Source organism: Eschrichtius robustus, chromosome 6 (genome assembly GCF_028021215.1).
Source record: "Eschrichtius robustus isolate mEscRob2 chromosome 6, mEscRob2.pri, whole genome shotgun sequence".
NCBI lineage: Eukaryota > Metazoa > Chordata > Mammalia > Artiodactyla > Eschrichtiidae > Eschrichtius > Eschrichtius robustus.
The window spans coordinates 60,274,221-60,293,952 of record NC_090829.1 but is presented as its reverse complement, the minus strand read 5'-3'; the positions used below and the strand labels follow the sequence as shown (position 1 = coordinate 60,293,952).

At 37.7% G+C, this 19,732-nt stretch overlaps 1 protein-coding gene across 2 annotated transcripts; it reads left to right on the top strand.

Moving 5' to 3' along the window:
- Positions 1-6,684: 6,684 nt before the first annotated feature.
- On the top strand, positions 6,685-11,695 carry DNAJC19 (DnaJ heat shock protein family (Hsp40) member C19). Of its 2 annotated transcripts, none has more exons than XM_068546295.1 (6): positions 6,685-6,837; positions 7,612-7,663; positions 7,743-7,816; positions 8,832-8,911; positions 9,650-9,720; positions 11,009-11,695. In XM_068546295.1, the coding sequence occupies exons 1-6, from the start codon at positions 6,835-6,837 to the stop codon at positions 11,077-11,079; spliced, it is 351 nt and encodes a 116-aa protein (XP_068402396.1). In that variant the 5' UTR covers positions 6,685-6,834; the 3' UTR covers positions 11,080-11,695. The 2 variants fall into 2 exon arrangements, with proteins under 2 accessions (XP_068402396.1, XP_068402397.1); XM_068546296.1 differs by having other exon boundaries at positions 6,685-7,042.
- Positions 11,696-19,732: the final 8,037 nt, after the last annotated feature.

The following is a 19,732-nucleotide window of genomic DNA, read 5'->3' as shown; positions in this document are numbered from 1 at the left end:
CTTCTCCACTGCCCTAGGCCCTCACATTCCTACCCAGGCCTGTCCTCCATCCCACTTGCTCTAAATATCTCCTTTCTTCCTTCCATTCTGCACCAGAATTAGAGCATTCCTTTTACAAGCTATAATAGCGAAAGGATCTCTTAAAACACTTCATGAAGGAGTCTGTTGATCATAGCTCAGTATGATAATTTACGAAGAATATTCACTTCCAAACAGGGAACAATAGGATGAATTCCCATTGGTAGATTGTCAGGTCATGGTAGGATCACTGAAGGTAAGGAGGAAAAGAAGAAGATTAAAAGGGGTGGAATGAAGGAGAAGGGAAGGGAACTAAATATGTACTGAGTGACATTTAGTTTTACATATAGCATTGTGAGCAGCTGCCTACAAGAGATTCTATGGGCTAAATGGCTGCTAGTCAGGAACTTAGACTCCATTGACCCAGATGTGAGCAAATTCCTTAAGGGTGGTAAGGAAATATAGAGAAAGGCAATTCTATGACCCTCTCATGACCCAAACATTATATACATCTGGAAAGTGGACAATAAGGGTGAGCAATTACTGGACTCTGTCAGGGCTTTAGAAAAGTCAGCCAACCATTTTGAGGCTCAGTTTCCTCACTTATAAAACAAAGCTGTTGAGGTGGAAAGGGTCTCTACATTTCCTTCTCATTCTTAAATTATATAATTCAATGAATTTTGTCTAATTTTTCCCTCTGTAAGTTCATTCCTATAGCAGATAAACATGCTTTTATTTCTTCTATCTTAAAAAAAAAACAAAAGCAAAAAACCTCTCCTTATACTGCTTCTCTGTCTGATTTCTCTAATTTATTTCTCTAATTCCCTTTTCAGCAAAATTCCTTGAAAGAGATGTCTTATAATCCATATCTCCACTCTTTCTCTTCCCATCCTCTCTTGAATCCACTCCAGTCAGACTTTTGTCCCCATTGTGTTGCAGAAACTTTTCTCATAAATATCACCAAAGATCTCTAGTAGCCAATTCTCAGTTGTTCTTTTTTTTTGACTATTAGCAGTATTTTATACAATTCCTCCACTGAACACTTTCTTCATTTGGCTTCTAGGACACCACATTCACCTAGTTTCTGGTCACGCTTTTTCAGTCTAATTTCCTGGCTTTTCATCATTTCCCCAAATTCCAAATATGAACAATACAAAAACACAGCCCTTATTCCTCTTCTCTCTCCACTCATACAATGGATGATTTCATCTGTTCCATGGCCTTAGAAGACTATCTATGGGCTGATGACTCTCAGACCTCTCTCCTGACACCAGACTTGAATATCCAAATGCCTATTTGAAACTCCTTAGATATCTAGTTGCTATTTCAAACTTAACACAACAAAAGCTCCCACCGCCAGCTTGCTCTTCCTGAAGTCTCTCCATTCCCATTAAGTGGCAACACCAGCCTTCCAGCTAATCAAGCCTACTGCTTGGGAGTCACTCTTGAATACTTTCTCTCTCTCACACATACTATATCTCATCCATCAACAAATTCTATCAGCTCTTCCTTCAAAATATAAGCAGGAGTCCAGCCACTTCTTTCCACTTCCACCGCTACCATCATCTCCTACTTGATTGCAGTAGCCTCTTATAACAGTCACCATCCACGTTGGAAACAGATGGCATCCCCCAATAGAGTAACTGAAGAAATTTTAATTAAGGACCCTTTATGAAGGTATGGACAGGATTAAGGGAAATTAGCAAATGATGGTCAAGTGCCCAGTGTCTAGCATGGCTTTGGACGCCAATGGAGTCATTACTATCCTTAGACATACATGAAAAAGAAAAGGAGTGAGAGTAATTACCTGAAGACACACAACAGGAACTGCATTCTGCAGTGGAAAAACTCAGCCAGCCTTTGGCAACCATCAGAGAGGAAAATGGAGAAATGAAGACCATGAACTCACTGTCCTCCTGCCTTCCGATCTTCTGATCACAGACATAACTGAACCCCAAGCCAGAAGACAAGGGAGCCCATTGATGCAGTCCATTAAGGTCAGCCTCCTAGCCTCCTGTGCTCCTCTGGGACACAGAGCAGAATGGAAAACAGTAGAGAAGGGATCTGGAGGGGAAAACAAATGTATTTGGCAAAATATCCTCATCTGCAAAACAGAAATAAATATTACTGTTACGGAGTGAAGTGAAATAATCAACATAAAGCATTTAGCACAATGCCTGGCACATAGTTTTTAGGTGGAAAAAAACAACTTTTATATGCCTGGCATCATATTTCCAAAGGTGGATTTTTATGGAGTGATGTTTTCCAAACTTCAGATCATGACCAATTAGTGGGCTGTGAACTTAATGGGTTTCCTGGCATTTTTTTTAAGAAATAGAAAAGACCAGCACGCATCTCATGAAGCAAGTACAAGTATTGTCTCAAAAACATTAATTTCCTTTAAATTCACATTAAATTCAATGCATGTGTGTGTGTGTGTGTGTGTGTGTGTGTGTGTGTGCGCACACGCACTCAACTGTGTATTTGTTTCCTAGGGTTAGAAGGTAAAATATATTGGGTTGGCCAAAAAGTTCCTTCCATTTTTAAGTAAAAATAAAAGACACATTTTTCATTTTCAACAAGAACTTTATTGAACAACGTATTCACCCTTTTGTTCTACTACCTTCTGCCATTTTTCAGGCAACTTCATAATTTCATCTTCCCAAAACTTTTTATCTTTTTGAGCAAAGGACTGTTCCAGGTGCCTTTTACAGTCTTCCAGGGAATTGAAATTTTTTCCATTAGGAGAATTTTGTAAAGACCGAAATAAACGGAAATCCGAAGCTGCAATGTCTGGTGAATACGGTGGATGAATAAGAACTTCCCAGCCAAGCTGTAACAGTTTTTGCCTGGTCATCAAAGAAACATGCGGTTTTGAGTTATCCTGATGGAAGATTATGCGTTTTCTGTTGACTAATTCTGGACGCTTTTCATCGAGTGTTGCTTTCCGTTGGTCTAATTGGAGCAGTACTTGTTGGAATTAATCATTTGGTTTTCCGGAAGGAGCTCATAATAGAGGACTCCCTTCCAATCCCACCATATACACAACATCACCTTCTTTGGTTGAAGACTGGCCTTTGGTGTGGTTGGTGGTGGTTCATTTCGCTTGCCCACAATCTCTTCTGTTCCATGTTATTGTACAGTATCCACTTTTCATCGCCTGTCACAATTTGTTTTAAAAACGGAACATTTTCGTTACATTTAAGTAGAGAATCGCATGCGGAAATACAGTCAAGAAGGTCCCCCTCCCCCGCCCCCGGCTTAACTTATGTGGAACCCAAACATCAAAGCAATTAACATAACCAAGCTGGTGTAAATGATTTTCAACGCTTGATTTGGATATTTTGAGTATGTTGGCTATCTCCCCCATGGTATAACATTCATTACTCTCAATTAATGTTTCGATTTGATCGCTATCAACTTCAACTGGTCTACCCAAACGTGGAGCATCGTCCAGCGAGAAATCTCCTGCACAAAACGTCGCAAACCACTTTTGACACGTTCGATCAGTCACAGCACCTTCTCCATACACTACACAAATCTTTTTTTGTGTTTCAGTTGTGTTTTTACCTTTCTTGAAATAATAAAGCATAATATGCCAAAAATGTTGCTTTTTTCTTCCATCTTCAATATTAAAATGGCTACACAAAAATTCACCAATTTTGATAAGTTTTTTGTTTACAATGCATGCTGATATGACAGCTGTCACAATACAGTCTAAAAAAATTGTTTCAAATGAAGCTAAAGACAACTAAGCAGGGCCTCCTCAGTGGAGCAGTGGTTAAGAATCCGTCTGCCAAAGCAGGGCACACGGGTTTGAGCCCTGGTGCAGGAAGATCCCACATGCCGCGGAGCAACTAAGCCTGTGCGCTACAACTACTGAGCCTGTGCTCTAGAGCCCACGAGCCACAACTGCTGAGCCTGCGTGCCACAACTACTGAAGGCCGCGCACCTAGAGCCTGTGCTCCACAACAAAAGAAGCCACCGCAAGGAGAAGCCCACACACCGCAACGAGGAGTAGCCCCCACTCGCCACAACTAGAGAAAGCCCAAGCGCAACAACGAAGACACAATGCAGCCAAAAATAAATAAATAAATAATTTTTTTTAAAAAAAAGAAAGACAACTAAGCACTACTAGAGCCATCTTACAGAAAAAAAACAAACGAACCTTTTGGCCAACCCAATATTTCTTACTAAGAATTATGGTCAGAAAGTGTTTCAAAGCCACAATTCAAGAGTACTTCTAGCTACTCCCTCTCATCTCTCACTTATTCCTCCCTAAGAAGTGATTTGCCTGGTTGACAAATGTGGAAGAAGAAATTGAGCATATGTGCTTGAGTCTTTTCTCATTCTCTTGTCCCTGCTAGTCCCCTCTTCTGTCTTCTCTTATTCTCTATGGTAGATGAAATAATAGCCCCCAAAGATACCAAGTCCTAAAACCTGGAACCCATGAATATTACCTTATATGACAAAGTCTTTGCAGCTATGATTAAGTTAAGGATCTTGAAATGGGGATATTATCCTGGATTATAGGGGTCTAAATGGAATTATATGTATCCTTTAAGAGGGAGGCAGTGGAGATTCTACACACAGAGGAGAAAGGCAACGCGAAAACAGAGTAGAAAGGGATTTCAAGACACTGGCCCTCCTTGAAGATTGAAGTTATGCTGTCACAAGTCAAGGTATGCTAGCAGACACCATAAGCTAGAAGAAACAAGGAGTGATTACTTATCCATTCATCAGCCAGTAGACATTTTTTTTAAAGATTTTAATTTTTTACTTATTTTTGGCTGCACTGGGTCTTTGTTGCTGCACGCAGGCTTTTTCTAGTTGTGGCGAGCGGGGGCTACTCTTCGTTGCGGTGCACGGGCTTCTTCTTGCAGTGGCTTCTCTTGTTGTGGAGCACAGGCTCTAGGTGTGCGGGCTTCAGTAGTTGTGACGCACAGGCTTAGTTGCTCTGCAGCATGTCGGATCTTCCCGGACCGGGGATCAAACCCATGTCCCCTGCATTGGCAGGTGGATTCTTATCCACTGTGCCGCCAGGGAAGTCCCAGTCAATAGATATTTTTTAAAATTGCTTTTAAGGGTTCTTTCCATGCCCTTAGTGGGTAGGGAAGGGATTACCAGGCTTGCAACCATGAGTGAAGTGTCATGAGAATTGGGAAGGCCTTTGCACACCAATTTGCACTCTGACTTCCCTCATAATAATAACAGCTACACTGAGTGATACTTATGTATAGAACACACAATGTACATCTCTATCCTTACAAAAATTTAGCAAGGTAGCCATCATTACCCTTGTTTTACAAATGAGAAAACTCAGAGTCAGGAATAGTTATTCCTTTTGGACAAATTTGTCCAAATTCACACAACTAGTAAGTGACAGAGACAGGTTGTGCATCTAGTTTGATTTGCTTCCCAAAACAGAGCCATCTCCACTTCAAATGTCTCCCTGTGTTGTCCACCACTGGTTTCCTGAGGCTAGGTTTGTGTTCCTCAAGCAAGCTGCATATCATAGTTTGTATATATCAAAACTATACATAACAGGAAATTTTGAACATAGCAGTCTAGTTTTTTCTGGCCATTTTGGTCCCAAGGTCTTATGTCCCACTTATTTCTTTTGTAGTTGTTGGGTTAAAAACTAGATAAAAGGGGGCAAAAGAGGAAGATGCACACTTAACACTAGGGTCTTAGTGTTGGATCGTTTGCTGACAATAAATTTCATTACAAAAATCTCATGGCTATCTTGGAGATCCAAATGCAGAATCTTTTTATAGATGAGGAAAAGAAAGCCAACAAACTCACATATTTGTCTAATAACCAATGACCTCATCAAAGCAGAATTTCACTGCAATGTAAACAGACTCCTAATACTTTGTAAGTTCGAAGTGCGAATTAACTCCAAATTTATTTTGATCATCCAAACATCACATTGAAAATTTTCCACTACTGTCTCCATTATTTTTCTCTTCTCCTTTTATGTAGGGATATATGAAACATACTCTAAGGGCAAACCCAAACCCTACTTTTTACTTTGAGAAGGGGAGAAATTTTAAATAGCATTTTTCAGTTGTGGTGATTTTGAGATCCCATGATCAGAATATTAACTGTCCTTGAAGTAGTAATTCCATTCCACAAAACCAAACCCCAAACATTCACACAAGTTCCTGTCAAGTCACATATTTAAACAAATTATTCTAAATAAATGAATGCTACAGAACCCCCGAAACAATGTGGTTTGCTCCTTTGATTTTCTGGAACATCTTTTTGCTATACTGTGCCGCTACATACTTATTTGCCTTCATGGTGGACTTGTTACGGCATGTTTAAGAATATTCATTACTCTTGGCAGTTATAAACAAAATAAATGCCAAATGGAGATGCTAATATGCAGGCAAAAAAAAAAAAAAGTTCAGAGTGTAGCTACACCGTAGCTACGCTCACGCCCTTCTATACCAATACCCTTCCCCGAAAGAATTTCTAAATACTCTAGGCCCAGGCGCAAAGGACAAAACAAGGAGAAGCCCCACCTTTGAGCCCAGTAAGGAGGTGATCCGCCCACCCACCAACCAATCCGAAGTCGTGTTCTCCACCTGCCCACGGCTTGAGCGACCATTTCCTTCCCGTCCGCTGTCCCCTTTTACGACAGTTTTCCGGCCTAGTTTACGGCCGCCCCTGCCGTATTTCCTAGGGCGCCCGTGTCTGGGCGGTTTGTAAGTGCTGGTGGTGGCCGCGTCGCTTTGTGGTAGAGGCGTAGAGTTGGTGGGGTGGGATGAACCGCGCTCCCGGTGGAAGCAGAGGAGCCGAGCGGGAACCATGGTGAGTTCCGCCTTCCGGCCTCTTGGGCGATCTCAGGCCGAGGCCTTAACCTCTGCTCAAGGTCTGGGAGGAGAGGAGCCGCAGATGTCTCCCTAATGCGACTCAGAGCTGGGGGTGTAGCGCCCCGGAGAGTCACCCTCTAGGACACAGAGCTGTTGCCTCACCCCTCTCGGGCCTTTGTGCCTGCCGTCCGTGGGGCTCGGAGGTTAGTGGAAACGCATTTGATTATACCTGCTGTTCCCCTAACACATCCTCGCAGTCCTTTCTCTACATTGCTCTGTCTTTCCCCTTTTCTCTTGCTGACACACCTCTTCTCGATTCCTGAACGTATTTGGCCGAAGGTGCTATGAGAAGCTAGTCTCTTAGTTAAGCCTACGTTTAACGGTGAATCAGAATTTACAGGAAACCTCTGTAAACAGTTCTCCCTTCTCTGGCAGAAACTTTATTTCCGTTGCTCTTGATTGAATTTTAATGTGACTTCACTTGCCCGGAGGTGAAAGAGAAGTTTTAAAGGGGAGGGGAATTATCCTTTTCACTGTTGTATAAGTAAATAAGCAAATCGACTTGCCTTTTTTTTTTCCTGAGTGAAAAATCCCATACCTTTTCAATGCATTGGATATAAAATTTGCAGGATCATTGGGCAGAATATTTTCATCCTAAAAGTTATTTCTCCCGTTGAAATAAAACTTGTAATAAGTTGGAATGGGAGAATGGGCATGATAGGGAAGGGTGAGAATGAGAGAAATGAATATTTACTCTGCTTCCCTTTACCAGGCCAGTACAGTGGTAGCAGTTGGACTCACCATTGCTGCTGCAGGATTTGCAGGTTTGTTTATGGTTTGGGGGTGGAACTGAAGTAGAGGAGGTTGCGGACTTTTTAATTATTTTATTGCTTTTGTTTTTAGGCCGTTACGCTTTGCAAGCCATGAAGCATATGGAGCCTCAAGTAAAACAAGTTTTTCAAAGTCTACCAAAATCTGTAAGGCTTCTTATTCAACATTTTTGCCAATTCTTTGCTGTCTGTGTATGAAGCCTAGAGCCAGACATCCATGAAGTTCTAAGTGATTGCTTTGGACCCCTTCTCTTGCTTCCCACCAAGAAGGTTTAGAAGTTCTGAGCTTTGTAATGGTGCTACCCTAAAGAATCAGATGTTACATGTGACAGATTTGGGGAAGAGGTGTTAACAGTTTTAGTATCATGAAAGTTAATATCACTTTATTGCTCATACACCATTACCTTCAGTATCATCTGCTCTGCATCACAAACACAGAGGGATCTAGGGGTCTGAAGTGATCCATTTTTACTGTGTGGCTCTGGCACTCCCTAACAGAGATTACTTGGGTAACACTTCAGTTAATTGGGCTCTAGAGTATGACTGAATGTGATGATCATACCTTCTGTGGTCTAAATTCAGAATGAATATGATTTTGACAGCCTGTAGAGTATTGCTTTTTATTGTTATGATTGAATGTGACAGAGTAGGGTAATGGTAGGTTTTACCAATATAATTTCTGACATACCAAGGTCAGTGGATCTAATAGCCTGATTTTCTCAATATATATCTTAAAGTCTTGTTTTAGTAGTTGCCTTGAACCTCAAAATGTCCTTGAACCACTTGTCTCAAAAGATCTCTGAATCCTCTAAAGCACTTGTTCTAAAACATGTAGTCATATTCTGAGATCAAATTTTTATCTAGAACATGGCTAGCTTGGAATAATCTTCCCTTCACTCCCAGAAGAACTGGCTTTGAGGCACTGTTATTTTGTCTTGTATCTTCAAGACAGTTTAGATTGTCCGGGGGGGAAAAATATGGATGTTTAATGATCATTAAAATATTTGTTGCTATTTATAAAGTTAAAATACCATAGGAACTGCACTTAGTTTTCTGAAGTGTCTTAGTTTTTCTGCTGGTTCTGTGAACATTTATAGACATTTTTTAGCAGCTTTCAGTTTATTTTGATAATCTTTTCTTACAAATGTATTTCCGCTTTCAGGCCTTCAGTGGTGGCTATTACAGAGGTGGGTTTGAACCCAAAATGACAAAACGGGAAGCAGCATTAATACTAGGTGTAAGGTAAAATAATTCCTCACATTTTTAATATTTTTCTTCCAAATTTAGAGCTATAAGCAAGTGTAAGAAAGACCTTCTCTCTTTTATTAGGAGAGAGTTATTCTATTATGTACATTTTTATTTAATTTTTATTATTTTTTTTGGCTACACTGTGCGGCATGCGGGATCTTAGGTCCCTGACCAGGGATCTAATCCACACCCCCTGCAGTAGAAGCATGGAGTTTTAACCACTGGACTGCCAGGGAAGTTCCATCTATTACATTTTTAAGATCTAAAGATTCCCTACAAAAGTCCAATGAGAAGGTCTAATGACGCATGAGTACTTTTTAACTCATTAAAGGTAGATTTTTCAACAGATAATCACAGTGCTCAATATTGTTCTCTGTAACGGAGTAACAAATTTTTTTGTGATGAAATTCTGCCTTCATTTCCAAATACTTAAACATATTTAAACATACTTTTCAATAAAAGGATTGTTGTAATGAATAGTTCAAAGTTCAACTAAATTTTTAAGAATGCCTTATTTTTCTAAGGAGCTCTGTTTAGTTCTGTGGTTCAGAATATTAATCATCCTAGTGTGTTAGAGAAGAGGTTCCCAAATAGCTTTTCATACTGTTGTGTTGACTTACTCGTTTCACAATTTTTTTTCATTTTCACAATTTTTAATTGACCTTTATATAGTTTTTTAATGTGACTCAGAACTACTCTGAAGTATACAATACCTTTTCCTTTTTAAATTAGCCCTACTGCCAATAAGGGAAAAATAAGAGATGCTCATCGACGAATTATGCTTTTAAATCACCCAGACAAGGGTAAGTATCATTAAACTATTGTTAACACATTTTGTTGGAGTAACTAATTGTTACTAATAGGATAATTTTGTATCTAATTCTTGGCTATTATAAGGGAAATGCCTAGATCTGTTTGTGAGCAATGTCTCCCAGGCTGGATCCATTTGTTGTTTAGGTATCTTAAAAGAGTAAGTTCTGAGTGAAAAATTTATAGACTAATCAGCAGATCTAGTAACTACTATAATTTGGAAGTAGTGATAAGCATTAACCGTGTTTTGAGATCTGCAGTTGTGATGTGACTTACAATAGTGAGTCTCAAATACTGCTACTACTACTGTTCGGGTTGGGGGGTGTCTACATTCTTACCTAAGGAAAATGTTGAATTTCAGTTAATGAAACTAATAAAACTTTTAATTTTTTTCCTATCCATTTAGACCTTTTAACTAGTGGTTACCTACTTAGAAACCTATAGGATGTACTTATTAGTTTCTGATACACTTCTAAGCAGCCTAGGCTGTGTTGAAAGATCAAATGGAATACCAAAATGTAGACCACAAAATCCATGTTCCAGTGTTTAAGTCCTTTTACTTTACAGGAGAAGCCTCTCATTAAGAAAGAGGGTTTTGAGCTTAAACAGGGTTGTAATTGGTTGGTATCTGACTGCATAACCTTTTACAAAACTTAGCTTATACTAACTGGAAGGCTCTTGATTGTGTAGGTCTAGGGTGGAGCCCATAAATTTGCATCCTAACTAAGCTTTTTACTGATTGCTGGTGCTTGCTGGTCTGAGGCCCACACTTTTTTGAGAATCACTCAAATCACTGCTGCAGTTTAGTAGGAAAGCAGATGTAGGTGACATCATGAAGGGACTGTTGATAACAGGAAAAGGATATAAAGCAAAGTGGGGTCTTCCCAACTAAGCTCAGCACCTCTGAAAATTTCATGGTTTTAAAATAACACAGTACAATAAATCGGTGTTTATGACTTGTGATCATCATGAAAAGTTAACTTACACTATTTCAAAGTCACATAAGTATGAGAATTTTTTTTAATCTTATTTCTATCAATTTAAGCTTTTTCAAAAGGTGCCATTTTTTGTGGAAATCTCCCTCCCATTGGTCAACTATATTAACCATGTTTTTGGTCATCCAGTTCCAGTGCCACAGTTATTTAAAAAAGTCAAAATTTCATTTCTGCTCATTTCACCTCTTAGATAAGCATAGGAATTCTTGAAGCAAGAGAATAGCTTTTCATGAAGCAGAAATTGGAGAGTCCATATTATAACTATTCCTTTTTTTTCTTCCTGTAGGAGGATCTCCTTATATAGCAGCCAAAATCAATGAAGCTAAAGATTTACTAGAAGGTCAAGCTAAAAAATGAAGTAAATGTATGATGAATTTTAAGTTCTTACTCATTTATGTATATGAGTACCAGCTTTTTATAATAAAATGCCTCAAAGCTACACATTTTAAAAATTAGCATAAGCTAAATGAAAGCCTTGGTATAAATTTGAGGATTTAAAATCGGATTATAGAATATTTGTAGGTTAATACTCAATAATTATGGATAAATGCATGCCATTTGAAGTGTTCATTACTCATTTGTCAAATAATTTGGTACCTATTTCAAGACAAGGTGAACAAGATAGTCTCCCCCTGAAGGAATCCCCAGTCTGATGGGAGACTGATAAACTGATAATTAAAATACAATGTGAAAATAATTAAAATACAGTGTAATAAATATGATGGAATTAGCACAGGTTGTTATAGTAGGGGCTCATATCATTAAGACAGGCGGCTGTTCAAGGTACAGAGGACTCCCCCAACCACTTAGAACCTTGAACTTAAAAGTGAATTTAGCCACAACTTAACCTAAGAAATTGATCTAGGTATGTATTTATCACTTTGTCAGTGATAAATCTGAATTGTTTCAGATTTCATACATTAAAAACTGTAACAGTATGATAAAGATTTGAGAATACAAGTCTTGTTTTTAATCGAGAAAGTATGTACATTTTATTTAGCTAACCCCTTAAAAGAGACTGACCATTTATAAACTACTTTAATTGGTTATTTTTTTACATAATCAAGTTTCACATTTGTTAAAACACAATTAGTGAAACTGAAAAGCTCTCCGTTATCAAAATATAACTAAGGACTCGAGAATTCATACACTGATATATTTAAATGACATTTCAGGGTAAATGGCTATTGGTCTAACAAAAAATATGTAAGGATCATAACCAGAGGACCTACCTAAAACACCGAGGTTAAAATAGCTATTTTGTGGTCAGCCAGAATACTTAATTTTCAGTTCTAAGATGATAAGTACTACTACCTACAATCTAAACTTTCTTAAATCATCCTAAAGTTCTTATTAATGGGGAACACAAAGATTTTCAAGGTCAAAATAATGGAGGTGGTCATATTTAGCACTGGAATGTGTTTAGGGACATGTCAAAATGGAGGTATATCTGCTTTTATTTTCCATCCCATTTCCTCATTCAAAATCTGATCAAGTTCATTTGTCATATTTAGAGTATGACGAAGCACTTGGCTGTTTCCAGGGACAAGGGGGTATGAAGGTACAGTTGATTCTTGTTGTTCAAAGTAGTTGTGTTCTATAAAGTCACTGAGAATACTAAATTAGTGAATCCTGAACCACGGTTCCTAGGGGTTTCCTGTGAGCCTCTGGTCACAACACTTTTGTCAACCAGTGAATATATAACCTTGTTTACAAGTGTTTCTGTTTAAAGACATCTTATTTAATATATGTTGATTCATTAACATTAAATTCACAGCCAATAACTCATGCCAATCCATCACAGCCTTCTTGCATTTAGGAACCCTAGGCAGCAGCACTTCACTATGCTTGGGGGCCATCTTAAACAGTGAAATCACCAATAAAAAGGACAAAAATGCAAAAAACTTGGCATTAAATGGACCACGAAAAGGATGCTTATTTACAGTAGGAAAACTGAAACAAGGCAGAGCATTACTTTGTAGGTACCGGGTGACTCATTTTCACACTTTGCATGTCCACAACCGACCAGGAAATCACCGTGATTGTTGACTTTGGAGGTACGAACGTGAAAATAAGGAATCCGCTAATAATGAGGATCAACTGTATTCTGGCATACTAGCCTTTTATTTCAGTCCTTTGGACTAGTCAAAAAAAATGTTTATGAACAAGAGCTTTAATTAAGGAGAAGAGATATTATCAACTAAAAAGCAAATTTTTCAAATAGAAAATATGCCCAAAGGCATTCAAGCATTAACTTTAAAAAGGAAAACTTCATGTCGAAGGTGTACTTTTGAGTGTTTAATGCAAAAAAACAGCATACCTGTTTCTAAGATAAGTATTGAGACAATGGAAACCACTTTAAAATAATACTAAGGAGCACAGCAGACCACATTTTTCTTTCATAGTAATGTTTTATTTTCTCTAGGCTTACCTTTTTCAAGTAGAAGAATCCATATTTCATTGAAAGCTGTTAGGCAAACCTACCATTTTTCTTGGGTAAAAAAGTCATCTTTTTTATGAGGGCTATAGATCACGGTAATTGATGCAAGTATGATGATCTATAAGAGAGCCTTCATCTTTTAATGGTATTTTCTTACAAAATGCTTGTGTATTATTAACATTTATTGACTATTTACAATGTGCTAGCGTTGTGCTAAGCATTTCCCCCTTACCCAGTAGTAGTTACTATTACATTTTACAAGTAATGAAATTGAAGTTCAGTGAGGTCAAGATACTTGCCCAAAGCAACATGCTGGCTGAGAAAACTGATCTTTCTCAAACCCAAAGTTCTACGCTGTTAACCTCTACACTGTGGTACCTTTCACAAATCTGATAACCCAGGGATGTTTTCCTTGATGGTACTGAGATGTGTGTCTGGTACTTGTCATTACACTTCTACCTTGGGCCCTTTTTATCCACTGGTCCTTTCAGATATAGACTTCTTTAAAAGGGAGGAAGATTATGGTTGAATATAGGACTAGGGAATAGGAGGTACAGGTTTCAAGTGAAACTTCTGCTATAATAGCCAGGCAACTTTGAGCAAGGTATCTATGCACTTAGGGCTCTGCTTCCTCATCTGTTAAGAGGGGGGAAAAAAAATAACAGCCAACTTAAATTGTGAAGATTTCTCCACATTTTATGGATAGGAAATTGAAAAACTAGAGCAAATGCTTTCTGAAGTTGCACAGCTACTGAAACTATAAGCCCTGAATATTTCTCCACATTTTATGGATAGGAAATTGAAAAACTAGAGCAAATGCTTTCTGAAGTTGCACAGCTACTGAAACTATAAGCCCTGAATATCTTCTCCAATTTACTAGGTTCATTTATAATTTGGTTCTCTATGTATTAGTCCTTAATACATGCCTATTCACAGCCTTAATGTTTAGAACTGGCATACCAGAGCTTTAGTTTCCTTACTTAGCCTCTTCCCTTTTGCCTTCACTGGGCCTCTAGGTTGACAATAGATGAGTCCTATGCTACTTAATAAACTTTATAAACCTGCTTTGCTGGTGATGAAAGTAGGCTGTAATGGGTGGTCCTGAAGTTGAATCTTTTCCCACCCTTATTTTTAAGCAAATTCTCTTGCCTTCAGCTGTTTTACAAATGATGGGAATATCTATAGAAGCATTTAACAAGTCATACAGACCCAAACCATTCAAGAAATAATTGAGAACATGTATGAAAATAGATGGAACACAAGCCCATTTTCTGATTCTAGAAGCTTGGTTATATAGTTTTCTCTGCTATCCTTAATTTTCTGTGCTCTAAATCACAACAAACAGAAGCAAGAAGGGTAAAAGGCAGCTAGATGTAAAATGAGAAGTAGAAGAAACTGGATAACTAGTATCTTAACACAGGGTAAAAACCTAAACATGTTGGACCATGCCACACTAAAAAGCTATGTAGTATTCGGCACACTGAAAATTTATGTTCTACCTTAAAGAAAACCTTGTATCAGAAGTAATTTAAATTAACCCAGGCAGAATGCTTCATTTAAGAGTTAACCGAGCTTAAGTTTAAACACTTCAGGCTAAAATACTGAGTTCTACTGTTTCAGTGAGAATTTATAAGGCATCTTTGTTGTTAACAACCTATAAAAGTTGTTTTGCATTTCAGAAGTGTGTGATGGGGTCATATTTTGTTCAGCATAAATGATCTCCCAAACATGTTAATTACAATGAAAATTTAGAAACTGGCTCCAAAACTTAAAAGGACAGAATATGGTAGAAAGAAATCTATAAATCTGAGGTAAAGTAAAAAGCACTTACTTAGAATGCTAGAATAGGTTTTTGGTTAAAGAACCCTGGACTGAGAGTAACCTTGAGTACCAGGAAACTTAAATGACTTAAGCTCTGCTTTTTGTTGCTGGCACTGTCGTTCAGTGTTGTGTATCTGCTTAGAGCCAACTGTTGCTTTAGCAATAGGATATAGAAAGAGCTTCTATCCAGTGTTAACCTATTATTCCTGACCCAATGACAAGGTTGTAGTCCAGTGTTAGGGTATAATCTGGAACAAGTTAACACTTGCTGTGACCTTAGTGCTGTTTCAGTTAATGGAATTTCAAGTGAAGTATTTACGTGACATTTTCCTTCACAACCTGAAAACAGCAAGGTAAAAAATGAAGTTCAAAGAGGTTGAGGTATGAGCTCCAGGGAACAATTAAGCACAGATTAGTTCATCTAGAAAAACTATGGGAAAATTTCTGTAATGAAAACAGTCTCTAACCTAGAAAATGAGTAGCTACATTTGACAATCCATCAAGTAAAAAGGGTACGAAACATTCAGAAAATATCCCTGTGGTTTCACCCTAATTTGAGAAACTGCTAACTAGTATACTTAATAGTGGGGCTTTGAAATTGAGAATGTTAGTGAAAAATAATTCTGCCCTTTTTTTATCTTTAGATTGCATACAATATAGCTGTAAATGTCTGGGACAGATATAAATAGAAAACACACACCATTTTAATTCAGCATACTCCTTGAGAGTACATAAGACTATGGTTAAGTATCACACAGTGTCTAACATATGATTACACTCAAGTTATATTATATTGAAAGGCCTTTATGGGATCACCTAATCTAGGCCTCTCTAGTTAGATGAAACGGAATATAGAAAAAGTTTGTACGACAAAGATAGTAACTCCCTTCTGTGCTTCAGTACCCTGAAATAGTAATATAGAAGATAGATGAATCTGAATCTAAAGTGACCCACTGATAAACCATTTTAAAAAACAAAATTAATATTTTCCTTATAGAGTATGCACCTCCCTCATCCAATAATTAGGGGTTTTCTGGATGATTAGACCCTTGCTTGGATTTCTGGAGTAAATGATTATACCTTAAAATGTATTATTAGGTTGAACCATAAGAAATTGTCTCTTCTGTGGGTCAAAACTGGTCAGCTCCCAGCAATTTCCTATGGTTCAACATAACTGACGTTTTCAACCAGCAGTTGAGTGCAGTTTCAAATTACCACCACTTGCCAAAAGTTTTACTATAGCAGATTGCAATTATTGCTTTATTGCAACAGTTCCCTGAAATAAAACCCAAATGCTGTCATAGGTTAATCATGGGTTATAAGTGAATATTATCCATTCAAGCATCCTAGTAAAAAACTAAAATTTTAAAATAAGCGATCAGCAAATTCACTATATCAGATATCCTTATAAAGGGTACAGGGGATCCAAATTGTAAATAGCAAAGATAGGGAGACTGAGACTTTACAATGAACACCCTACTTGTTGCCTTTTGGAATTTTGCTAAACCCACAGATCCAGTTCAAATCCAAGTTCCTTGAAGCCTTAGAAAATCTAAGTATGAAAGTAATTTTCCTTTATTCATTTCCAATAACTGCCAATCATCTGCTTACGGCACAAGCTCACTGTAGGCACAGCCTATGAGAATATTAACTAGTTGGTTTTAATCTGAAAAAAGTCAATCTGTTTGCAGAGGACACAAATGGTAGGTACTATTCCCCAATCTACCAGCAATATTCAGCTAACATACCAACTCTGCAGAGACCCTTCTGAGGTTAAACACGACTCATAGCAAACAGTGGCTACAAAAATACTTCCCAAGGTGATGGATCCCAGCCACAAAAGAACGGCTGACATGAATGGAGATCCAGAACAAATAGTAAAACACCAGCTTAGTGTTTTCCTGTTCTTTGGTTATTTTGCTTGTCTGTATATACCTGGACTTGCTTTTTAAAGAATATTTACTTAAGCTACTACCTCCCTCAGCCTTGTCCTAAGCAACGTCTCAGTTTTCATGAACTCACTGGTTTGATACGCCGTTACCTCCACATTAAAATAGAGTTACTTAAAATTAAGACTTTTATGTATCCCTATTATAATTTTAACAGTGGTGACTGACCTGTCAACAGAAACCCATACCATTTTGCAGAAGTTTTAGGCCCGTGGAAGGCTTAAAAGAGTGATGCCAAACCCAAGAATCCTAGGCTTCCCAAGGCTTCAGGAAAAGACCATTTTTACCCCCATGTGATCTCAGCTCTTAATTCATGATTTAGTTCAGATATCATACACGATTTCATATATGTATGCTGAAACAATATTTAAGCTGCACAAAACCTTTTGGGGGGGGCGGGCCTGGGGTACTGGCAAGCTTTCCCATAGCAACATTCCATGTAACTAGTAGCCAAAAAAGATGCTCCCCTCTCAAACTAAGTTTGGAAGGCTACCTCTATCAAGAATATTTACCTTTGGGGAGTGGGCTTTTCACTTCTGAATCTGAGCATGTGCTATTAAAAAAAAAAAATAGATAAAAGGCCTATCATGATTCTGCAGTACATATATTTTTTTTTAAAGATTTATTGATTGATTGCTATGTTGGGTCTTCGTTTCTGTGCTAGGGCTTTCTGTAGTTGCGGCAAGCGGGGGCCACTCTTCATCGCGGTGCGCGGGCCTCTCACGATTGTGGCCTCTCTTGTTGCGGAGCACAGGCTCCAGACGCGCAGGCTCAGTAGTTGTGGCTCACGGGCCCAGCTGGTCCGCGGCACGTGGGATCTTCCCAGACCAGGGCGCGAACCCGTGTCCCCTGCATTAGCAGGCAGACTCTCAACCACTGCGCCACCAGGGAAGCCCCTGCAGTACATATTTTTAAAGGACACTGGGATTAGTCATTTGTAAATAATGAAATCTTAATACTTATTTCTTAGAATCTGGTTATTCTAAAAAAACTCACTGGGCTAAACCCACTTAAGATGATTTTGTGTTTCTTCCGTTCCCACTGAAACAGTCTTTACAGGAGGATTTTAGTGAATATTCTACCTGGAAGAACATGAAAAATCATATTTTCTTTATGCCATATTTACTGATTTGGGGATTAATGAAAATTCTTCTCATACCTTATAGTTAATTTGTAACTCTACTATTGAAGAGAAGAATAAAAAGGCCAACAATTTTACGTGTTTCTGACTTCGGTGGATTAAAAAAAAGACATTTGTGGGTAATTTTATTAGGATATGAAATTACTTGATATTATTATTCAATGTTCAAGGACTGCACTATTCACACTACACCTTAAAATTTTCAGTTATCAGGGTTTTAGGAAAAAGCATGTAATACCACATCTTTAACCTCAACAGTAATAAATTTCAGGACTAGGGTTTTATATACACTGACCTGGCAAATAATTTTTAACTATAACCTGAATTGTCCTTCAGCCATAAATTAAAATCACTTAGCTTTTTTATGCACATAACAAATTAACACAAATTATGCACATAAAAAATACTTTTCAGATGCCAAGTGAAAGAGCTGTCTTTCTTCTTGCTCAGTAGTTTTTATATAATATTGTAGAGCAACTCCCATAAACCCACAATTACTTGATATCACCTTGCAACACACTTCGTGTAAGTTTGTATCTTCCTAAAATTAAGACATCTGGCTAAAATATTTACAAAAAATCCATTCATTAGTATGAGAACCTTTAAAATTATTTCCTTGAGAACCAAAAATCAAATTAGTGACATTCCTTATTTAAAAACTGCTCATTGTACTTCTTTATAAAAATAACTTTAATAAAGAATCAAAGGCAAAAGTAAAATTCTGGATTTTACCCCAATGCCTTCCAAAAGCTGCCTATGATTAGAATTTTGTTACAAAGACTTTCCTAATATCAAATCTCTGATCAATACCCTAAACCATTCTATTCTAACACACTAAATTTTTTTAAGTACTAAGATTTCAGAGGATTCATTACAAAATGATAAATTGACCAGCTAATATTTTACTACTACTTATGAGCAAGTATAAATGCATCTTAAAAAGCAATCAGAATACTACTCTAGGCCTTTAAGTAGGTCCAACTACTAGTTTTTCAACAGTTGGTATAAAAAGTAGAAAGTTAAAAATCAGCAAATGGAAGATCAAAGTTTATTTACTACCTGCATACAAAAACATATTGCACATCAAACAACCAAAATCCAAAAAACAAAAAAAAAAAAAAAGGAAAAAGGGAAAAAAAGAAAGAAAAAAGGGGGAAAAAAGAAAAGGAAAAGATACTCTACTGAAGACTAACATGTAGTTTATACAGAATAAACCTTCTGGAAATTGATCTTTTCAGTAGTTCAGGTTATGTCTGAATGGACATGACTAATTCAGCTTAGTGTTTTAACTAAAGCTATGTTTGATTTTTTAAATACTGTACACTTTAATAAATAAACCAAACAAAGCCTCAATGTAGAACAGTCGCTGCCAATATCACCCAGTATCCCTGCAGATGAGAATTTAACAAATGTATTCCAGTGGCCTGCAGATTTTCCTCTACATACAGCATTTTAAAAACACATTAAAACAGACCAGTTTCCAGACTAAACTAATGAAGAAATTACAATTCAGTGCAAAATATCGTAGACTGCATTTCACTCTAGTTTTCCTCAGGTGAAGAAGTGGTTGCATATTATTAAAAATGTAACAAAAGCAGCTAATGCTTTCATAAAGAATATTCCCTTAGGGATCCCACCCCCACCCACCTCCCCCCATCT

Coding starts and splice junctions, on each gene's coding strand:
- DNAJC19 (XM_068546295.1), top strand. Junction 7,817..8,831: donor TTCAAAGTCTACCAAAATCT/GTAAGGCTTCTT, acceptor TTCCGCTTTCAG/GCCTTCAGTGGTGGCTATTA. Junction 8,912..9,649: donor GCATTAATACTAGGTGTAAG/GTAAAATAATTC, acceptor TTTTTAAATTAG/CCCTACTGCCAATAAGGGAA.